Source organism: Sinocyclocheilus rhinocerous, unplaced genomic scaffold (genome assembly GCF_001515625.1).
Source record: "Sinocyclocheilus rhinocerous isolate Xijiao unplaced genomic scaffold, SAMN03320098_v1.1 scaffold1333, whole genome shotgun sequence".
Classification (NCBI taxonomy): domain Eukaryota; kingdom Metazoa; phylum Chordata; class Actinopteri; order Cypriniformes; family Cyprinidae; genus Sinocyclocheilus; species Sinocyclocheilus rhinocerous.
In genome coordinates, this window is record NW_015625783.1 from 257,219 (window position 1) to 267,281 (window position 10,063).

The window sequence follows — 10,063 nt, forward strand, 5'->3', positions numbered from 1 at the left end:
TTAGCCAGATTATTCTTTAATTAGCACAACGAAACAAGCCCCCCGGCACGCACACACACAATTTAATTTCAGTGAAGATATGTAAACTTTAAAGGCAGGTCGACCATCAAATGCCACCTTTCCTCTCTTCTCATCTCTCTTTCACCCTTTCTCATGCTCTCGTTCTCTGTCATCTAATCATCTTCACAAGGCAGGGTTAATCAAAGTAGTTAATTATGTCTGGAGAGAGAGATTGAGGAAGTAACTCATGTTATTCGGATACGCCTGAGCCAGCACTTTAAGGACTGACTTTGTGTGTGTGTGTGTGTGTGTGTCAGAATATCTATGTCTTTAGCAGTGTGTGTGTGTATGTGTGTTGACCACCCCCTGTCCTTTTCAGCAGTCACAGAGGTGGGTCCACTTTCTACACGGGCATCAGACAAAATGCTCAATAGAACTGCATTAACTCTTAACTCCAAAAAAGAGAAACATTTCAATTGAGACTCGATCAATAAAACACATACAAACCCTTGTTCGCACGCAAACACACATAGCCCATGCCTCCATGTTTCACCCTTCCCTTGCTTTCTCTGTCAAAAGTTGGTGTGAGTATGTGTGTGTATATGTATCGAACCCCCAGCAGGAACTCGAATGCTGTTTATAGACTCTCTTTTACACTCTTTAGACTTCCATGCGCTCGAGCACACATCGACTCCCTGCGAGGGGCCAACCAACACACATTGATCCCTCTCAACTCCATGCCTTCTGCCACCATCGCCACCCCTCTCCCCTCTCTCTCTCTTAATTGTGGTTTCCTAGCGCTCTGAGGTGGATCAATTGGCTGATGGCAGGGTAGGCCGAGTGAAGCAGGGGGGTAGAGTGGAATCGATCCCCTAGCAGGAGTGTCCCCTCTCCCCTTACCTTCCCTAGGCTCTGGGTCCCCTCCTCCACATTAGCGGCTGCTATGCTAACGTTGGCCTCAATGCTGTCAATCTTCTCCTGCTGAGCCTAAGACAGAAAGACACAAGTTACAGACTGTCCATACACACAAACTCCATAATACTCCAGACAAGATATAGGAGTAGTTGATAAATGTGTGTGTATATATACTGTATATATTCATAGTTATGAATTATGAATTATATGATTTATATTATATATAAATATACATATATATTACACATATTATACTTACCACCATCCAGATCCCATCATCGTTCCCCAAGAGTGTGAAATGATTACTGACAGTCACGATCAACTGTTACTGACATTAAGCTTTTGTTTTACAGCCCTGAATAAACTAAAAGGAGCTTGTAGATACATATGAAGCAGAATTAATTTTATTATTAAAAGGGGCATTTTTGAAGCAGTTTCCCCTTAGGTTCACTATTAGTCCAGGGCTGGTTTTGGACCAAAATTGTCTCATTGTAAGGAACATAACTTTTAAAAGTAATGCAGTGCATTGTTACATTATCTATCCAGAACCTTTATAGTATAATCTAGTTGCCCATGATATGTTCCTTTAAACAACCCTAAAAGCGACAGTCCACTAAAAATGAAAATTCTGTCATCATTTACTCACTCTCATGTCATTGCAAACCTGTAAGATTTTCTTTCTTTTGTGCTACATAAAAGAAGATTTTTGAAAGAAAACGTAATGAAACAGCAAAATTTAGTTCCCATTTACTTCCATTGTATGAACAAAAAAATACAATGGAAGTCAATGGGAAAGTAACTTCATTTGGTTATGAACATTCTTTAAAATATCTTCTTTTGTGTTCTGCTAAAAAAGAAAGTCATACAGATTTGGAATAACATGAGGGTGAGTAAACGATGACAGAATTGTAATTTTTGGGTGAACAATCATTTTGGAAGTGAGAGAGAGACACATGATCTCTCCTCTCTTCCACCAGTTTTCCAACTGCACATTGTTCTAATAATAGCTGCTATATGGCATGGCTTCTCATTAATCCTCGTTGGTTAGCACATGGCTGACAGACTGTCACCAATCTCTTTATGTCTTCTCAATCACACACACACACACTGCTGGGATCAATACCACCTTGTTGGCTCTCAGGAGACAAAGCCATTTGTCTGACAGCTCTGCCAAACCTAAGGATTTTGGTCACCACCTTTTATCAACACACATACCACACATGCTGTCTCTCACGGTCTCTCCATTCTTTCTTTTGGAAAAAAACAAAGACTGAATCGTTTCCATAGCTGTGTGATACTTACATGAACAAGAGTGGAGAACTCGTTTACTAAACCATTTAACTCCAGTAGGTCCTAAACAAACATACCACAATAGTCACACACACTGAAAGACTTGTATTCAAATATTTTTATGTGTCTGTAAGTGTTTGTGTGTATTACCTCAGCTAAAGAGTCCCAGGACTCAGCAGCGTTCTGTTCTGGAGGGATTTCAGGCAGTAGCAGCTGTGTTTGAGTGACAGGGGAACCGGGCAAACCTGTATCACCGTCACCTAACCCATCACATGAAAGTGAAAATGCTTGCAAAAAATAATAATAATAAAAACACATCTTGCATAACTTCATACAACATAGACATACTCAGAAACATACTGTGCAATGTCTCTGAGGCATTGCTGATAGTTCCGTGAGTGCTGATAGTTGGAGCATCTGGCCTATTGATTACATCCGAGTGAATCCGGAGGAACTCCTGAATGGCAGCGGAGGCTCGATCTCTGATTGGCTGAACAAGTTTCTCCAGAGCTTCGGCATCAGCACTGTGGACCCGCCCACACAACTTCTCCATCTCCCGCAGGTTCGATCGCAACTGCTGCAAAGAGGAAAAGTGAAAGTCTGTGATAACAGGATCCATGGTTTCATTCAAATCCTCCATACAGTATTTTCCTTCTATACAGATTTGACTTGTTCAAGTAAACAAAAAAAGTATAACAAAATGGAATATATGACACTGTGAATGATTGTCACAGTTTAACATCTTAGACCCTAGGATCCAACCCAGTACTGTCAAATTTTAAAACCTGAAACCCAAAATTGTTCACAATATTTTCTCTCCATGCGAGTACAACCAGATACTCAGATATCCATATACATATTTCATCCATTGCCAACATCTCATTAAGTTCTCAGTCAAAATTGCGCGTTTGTGTGAGTTTGCAGAAAAAGTTTAAAAACCAATGATTTCTTTACTGCATGAGCCTTACAGTTTTTCCTGATTACTGGAAAAGTTTTTTTTTTTTTTTTTTAATCTTTTAAAGTATTAAAAACAAACAAACAAAAAAAAGTATCATACCAGTTTTACATAAGTCAAATAGATTGCCCCTATTAGATTTATTATGAAACTATACTATTTATGTAATAAATTTTTAGTAATGGTTATAATATAAACTCTATAAAGAATTCTTCTATGAAGAATTTATGTTGGTGCATGGCACCATTATCATCTCCTCTTCTTGTCAGTGCTGTTTGTCAAGGCTGTCTATCAGTTTGACCTGCTCCATAATTTCATAAAAAAAAAATCAAGTTTACCGTTTTTTTTTTTTTTTTTTTTTTAATCTTTTAAAGTATTATTATTATTATTACTTAACTCCCACTGTCTATTTTTATGGTCTTCATAATGTTTGACAAATAAAATATTGTTACCAGAAAATCTAGTCATTACAGAAATGCCCATGATCTTTCTCAAGACTTAATTTATTTAAGATTTAATTATTTTTATAAATCAGACCTGGATATCACAATTTTAAAATTCTCTGTTTTTTCTAGGTTTTTTATGAGCAAAAGCACCCTGTGATTATTTATTTTCTCGTTAATTATGAACCAGATGTTGATTAAAACCTTAAGTTATACATAAAAAAGAACTGGTGCTTTGTTGGAGCCTGTCGATTCCCATCGGCTCACATCCGGAAGCAAACATCTAGCAGGGATTACAGATCAATTCATATGTATTGAACACAGGGGTCAAAGCTAACAGTTGGCCAATCAAAGTGTTCCACTCAACTGCTCTCAATTCACACTCTGAATAATCATACTCGGGATCATCCCTCCTAACCGATTCACATACACACAGAACACTAAAAACATCACCAACGTATGCAGCTTGCTTTATAATATAGGTTGAGGACACTAAGGATCTCAAAAAGACAGCCGAAATAAATCTTAATCTGGGTCAGACCAGCCCACCCCCCAAAGCTCCTTCTATGGGTGTGTGATGAGAGCAATTTTAGGGTTTTTCTCTTTCTGTCCCCGGGGAGCTACTTTAACAATGTCTGTCTTGTTTCCGTCTATTGTCAGTCGTCCACATCTCACTGACACAGAAACACTTGCAGGCTCTCACACGCTCTCTGCGTTGGTGGACACAGGAAAGCTCTCTGGCATCTCTGGGGGCACCAGATTTGGGTGCTAAGGTCACACACACACTCATGGCACATAACACACTCCAAGAAATCTTACCCCATGAGAGACCCGGACAGACTCTCAGAGACATTAACACACAGGTTACATGCTTGTCTGGCCATTAGCTACAGAAAAGACATCACATGTACACAATCCCCTACTCCAGAAACTTGAGTCAAACATTACTTAATATATATATATAGACATGTCTCACAGCTGTATCAGAACAGGATGAAGGTATCTTTTTATCATGTTCAGAGAAATTTGTGAATGCACAGATTACTTCCTTTTAATTTTTGTTAAACCTGCATTGAACCTGATTAACATGATGACATTTCATTTTTGCTTAAAGGAACAGTTCACAGCTCTTTATCATACAATGAAAGTGAATAGTGACCACAGCTGTCAAACTAGTTTTTAAGTCAATTATGATTTTCAATTTCAATTTCAAACCACTGTGATTGTATGGAAGGCAGCAGCTCAGACATCCTGCTTGATGTCTCCTTTTGAGTTCCATTGAAAAAAATGTCATATAGGGTGAATTAAGGATAACAAGATAAGGATAACTTAAATTTTTGCCTAAATGATCTCTTTTAACTGTGCCCATATGATGTTAAGATTTAATATGCACTTTAACCATGGCAACAGCCTGTTACATCACTAAGAATGTCTTGTCTGAGCAACATTCCACAGTGCCTTGTGGCACATGGGAATATTTTCAAACCAGGTCACTACCCTGAGAAAACCAACAATAAAATGGAGAGATTTTTTTTAACTGAAACACATATGAACCCAAATCCCCTAGTCATTAATGGTAACTGTCCCACACTTTGCGACAATTTTGCTATTTTGCAATTTTGTTGTACCTGGACAGTGCGGCTGGAGTTGATGTGCTCTTGATGCAGTTTGTCCCACTGACCGTTCCTCTGAAACTGCAACAAGGAAGCTTAGTCAATTTCACTGCTTTAACTGTTTATGTATATTTAATACAATCTCCTCATGATCACAGCCTGGTAATTCACAATCATCTAGGTTTCCATGGCTATGCAAGATCCCCCAAGCCCTATTATCCTATTATTTGTTCCTCAAGCAGGCTAACCGGGAGAGATTTCAGATACACCATGAGCTATTCAGCACTCGACTACCTATGGTGACCACACACACAGACACATGGCTCTCTCTGTTGACCATATGCTAAGTTTTGGGTGTGATGTGCTGGGCTTTGCTGTCACTGTTCATGTGTGTGTTTGTACCTTTTCTATGTTGTGTTGGTGCTGGTGCAGTCTCTCCAGGTCAGTGGGAATAGCCACTTTAATGAATTTCTGAATGGGGGGCTCCACGCGCCGAAGTGGAAGCTTTCCAGCCTCCCCCGCCATCATGACTGTCTCTTATGACCTTCTCTTATAAGGTCACGGGCTTAACAAATTCATACATACTCAGTTTTCCTCTAAAAGACAGTAAAAGACAATATGACAGTTAAAACAGATGAAAATATATAAATATTAAAAATGTATATGAAAATATTATTAAAGATAATACAGTGTTAAGTTGAGGGGGTGGGTAGTTTTTCTCTATGAGAAAGTAAAAAAAAGTACTGGTTAGTATCAATACAATTGTAACAGATGGTAATAATATGGTATTTTTGATATAGGCTGATAAAGGTACTGAATGCATAATTTTGTATCATGGTATTTACATTGTACTCTGAGATACTTAGAATATAGTCCAACATCACAGTATTACTATTACTATGTTATATGTGTAGAAAACCTGGTCAAAACAAAGATACTAAAGTGCAAGTGTCACATGTCAGCATTATGTCAGATGTCAGACAACACGCCTAGCGTGATGAGACTGTTACACTGTTAGCTGACAAATCAGAACTGTGTTCACATTCTCATGTTCAACGTTATACTTTTAATACGCCATAACAATAAAATCCCTCGGGCAATCAGATGTGTATAAGCTCAGCTAGCTTGCTACACTCCCTCAACAGAGACTTTATTCAGCTCTGTGATTGTAAACCACATATACTGAAACTGCCTTTTTTTCAGTTTCAGTCGTTCCTTACCTGTCGAGAAAACGGTAAACAACGAAGCCCTGCTGTCGGTGATTTTAGTCGCAGTCACTAACTTTGTGTTTGTAAACAGTGGTTTCGATTTGTGCTGTGTGCAACTCCAAAATGTGTCCGTCTATGGCTCTAAGCGGAACTAAAACTGTTTTAAAAGAGTGAACGTGCTGGGCAACTTTATCATCCGGGAGATAAAACACTTTGCAAACAAACAATGTTTAGTTACGAAAAATGCTAATTGTTGCATTTGCTATTATATGAAATAGCAAAGCTTAATACTTAAACTATATCATATTTAATGTCCACATTTGCAGTTGAAATGTTATTAACAATACTTATGAAATGTTTCACAATTGCACTATTTTAATAGTGTATAGAGAAAGAGAGAGAAACTTAAAAAAATATGTGGCATTTCTCTGTTTTCACATTTCATAACAATAATGAAATCAAGTGTACACATTTTAGATCATTAAAAAAATATAGGCCTATATACTTCTTACCTGGTGTCAGAGATGTGGAGTGTCTTTCTCACGTACTGCCCTTTCTGTTTCTAAGCTACCCAAAACAACTTCCTACAAATCAATATGTTCAATGAGTTGTGTACAAACGACAGTACATAACTGTTGCCATATCTAAAGAAAGTCTAAAACAGATTTGTCCTGAGGTTTGAATGAGGTTATCAGAAAGTGATTAGATAATAATTACAGACTTGCATCACAGACTTTTAAGCATGTTAAGCGTTCTGTGTATGTAAATATATGAAGACTTTGAATGTGTTGGGTATAATTAAGGTTCAGATACACCGCACACACCTGCTCTTCCCTCAGCGCCCCAACGATCAGTGTTTCTGTCTTTAGGGAACACGGACGGATTAACCACATGTGAGCACTGAGATCCAACCAAAGCCCACTGTGTGCTCCCTCTCTCCCTCCCTTTCTCTCTCTCTCCCATTCTCTCTCTCTGGGTATCTTTATTTCTGTATCTCCCAAAGGCCTTTTTTGTAAAGCTCTGGATCTTTAGGTTTATTTTCCAGCCACACACATACATAAACAGAAAGACATAGAGAGAGATGTAACCACCATTTTAGTTCATAAAGAAACTACAAAGAAATCACCCACACAACCAACCAACCAGCACGAAAAGCCACACTGCAGACAAGAAGTTTCATAAGCCTCTTTTACAGGTACAAACCACCATATCTACATGACTGATAATCACTCCTCTGCTCTTCAATCGACTGATTACTATCACAATCAAATAAATAAATAAATGAAATCTACAAAGAAAAAATATATAGGCCTATCTTATTTTTTTGCTATTTTCCTATGTATTTTATATTACATATATTATTTATAATAAACAAATGTATTTTTTTTTACAATCTTACATTCTTTTATATATATATATATATATATATATATATATATCATAAATTAATTTTCTTAAATACACTACTGTTAAAATTACTTTTATTTAGCAAGGATGCATTCAATTGATCCAGTTAGGACATTATAGTGTTATGAAAAAAGATTGCTGTACTTATGAAAGAATTATGAAAAAAAGGTATCACTTTTCCTCAAAAATATTAAGCAGCACAACTGTTTTCAACATTGCTAATAATAAGAAATGTTTCTTAAGCACCAAGTCGGCATGATTTCTAAAGGATCATATGATACAAAGAACGCTAGTGTAAGCATTCAGTGTTTCAAACACAGGAATAAATTATTTAAAATATATTAAAATAGAAAACAGTTCTTTTGAATTGTAATCATAATTCACAATATTATTACTGTTTTACTGTATTTTTTATCAAATAAATGCAGCCTTGATCAGCATGAGAGAATTTTTTTCAATAACATGCCACCAAAAAAATCTTACAGACACAAATTTATGATCTTAAAAATCAACAAGACACTGATTGAGCAAGAGACATAAAAAAAGAGAGCGTGAGATACATAAAGACAAGAAAGAAAGAGTGGGAGGATGGAAAAACTGAAAGTGTTTGTGGTAGAATCTAAAAGGGCTTTCGAGGGGAGAATTTGAACCCAACAACCTTGCAGGCTGCAGTACGTTCATCCAATCAGTCTCAACTTCCGACATGAAGCAGAGCTCTCCATCTCTCCAGACTGTCCCTCCCCTACCGCCCTCATCCATCCTGACCGAGGGGGAGTCCCACTGTAGTGGGGTAATACCACATGTCTGTGAAGGGACCAGTCTTCATCATATCACCATCATCTTCACTTCAACCCCATCACCCAAAGGTAAAACCCAAAAGGCCAGACCACATTATTCAATGAGATTAGAATCTGGAATACCCCCTTCATAGATCAAACAGGCCAGTGCAGCCTACACCCGTGCTTCATACCAAAACAATATGAGACTAAATCTAAAATAAGACAGATATCCTGTTTAAAAAAATGTCTAAATTCTTACCTTTTCTGAAGAAAATGCGATTGTGTTTGCTTGTGACAAAAAGTGCTAAGGTTTTTGCCAGGCGTTGTGCATCTGAGTGTTTTTAGCATGTGATTGTTTTGGTGTTCTGGGTTGTTGCTAACTCGTAGCCAAAGAAGGTTCATTCCAAAGTTTAAGTGATGTTCTGCAACTTAGATATAGCTCAGGTTGTTCTTTCATCATAAGTCTATTTGATCTTTCACCCACTTTATCATCTTTCACCCACTTGACTAGTAAAGTGATCTTTTCAACAAACCGTGCAAACTAAGGTAAAATTCAAGTTTCAGTTCAAACAGTACAGGATGAGTTATACGTATATACATGTGATTAGGGTTTTGCTTTCTTTAGAAAACAACACTAAATAATGAATTAGCGGGGCATATTATAATTAATGAGGGATAGTGATATTGTATTAAATTGCATTTAGATTTTAAATGAAATGTGAGTTGCCTTTAGATTTGAATGAGTTGGAACTTCTTTATATAGTTTTTAAAGATGTTTAAGCTACCAAATATTAAATATTTCTATCTCAGGAACTCATTCAGGTTGACCAGCAATCAATTTAATGCAAACTCAGACCTTGTTTTAGGGGGTGAAAGTTTAGGCTGGATTACAGATCAATATTAAAGGGGTCATATGATGCGATTTAAATTTTTCCTTTCTCTTCGGAGTGTTACAACCCAGACAGCAACATAGTGTTGGCCCAGATCCGGCCCACATCTGGCCCATGTGAAATCGATGGGCATCATCACAGTATGGTAAGGGGCGTAACATTTCCGTCTCACGCTTGAGGTATTCGGCCAATCACAACGCACTGGATAGCTGGCCAATCACAGCACACCTCGCTTTTTCAGACCGATGAGCTTTGTAAAAATCGACGCGTTTCAGAAAGGCGGGGCATAGAGGAGAAACAATAATGTACAGTATGTGGAAAATAATGTGTTTTTTTAACCTTAAACCGCATAAACACATTTCATTACACCAAATACACCAAATACTGTTTTTTTAGCAGCATCATATGACCTTTAAGATTGGATTTAGGGGTCATGTTAGAGTTTTGTCAAGTGTTTAATTATGCTTGTTATCTTGTTCTAATTGTAATTGTGTAAATATATAAAAGTTTATTAAATACAAGATTTGTCAGGTAATCTTGTATTTAATAAACTTAAAAAAATA

At 37.2% G+C, this 10,063-nt stretch overlaps 1 protein-coding gene across 3 annotated transcripts in view; it reads right to left on the bottom strand.

Annotated features, from left to right (window-relative positions):
- The window catches only part of LOC107706149 (syntaxin-17-like), a 15,007-nt gene extending 8,455 nt beyond the window's left edge, over positions 1-6,552 (bottom strand). Inside the window, exons 1-8 of one of the 3 annotated variants that reach the window (XM_016509740.1) lie at positions 6,437-6,552; positions 5,905-5,936; positions 5,619-5,812; positions 5,232-5,297; positions 2,554-2,782; positions 2,356-2,465; positions 2,218-2,268; positions 901-987 (exon numbers count right to left, since the gene is read on the bottom strand). In XM_016509740.1, the coding sequence (XP_016365226.1) occupies positions 901-987; positions 2,218-2,268; positions 2,356-2,465; positions 2,554-2,782; positions 5,232-5,297; positions 5,619-5,744 (669 nt within the window). In that variant the 5' untranslated portion in view covers positions 5,745-5,812; positions 5,905-5,936; positions 6,437-6,552. The remainder of the gene's footprint in view (positions 1-900; positions 988-2,217; positions 2,269-2,355; positions 2,466-2,553; positions 2,783-5,231; positions 5,298-5,618; positions 5,813-5,904; positions 5,937-6,436) is intronic. The other 2 variants (XM_016509749.1, XM_016509732.1) reach the window with 2 other exon arrangements.
- Between the last annotated feature and the right edge of the window lie 3,511 nt (positions 6,553-10,063).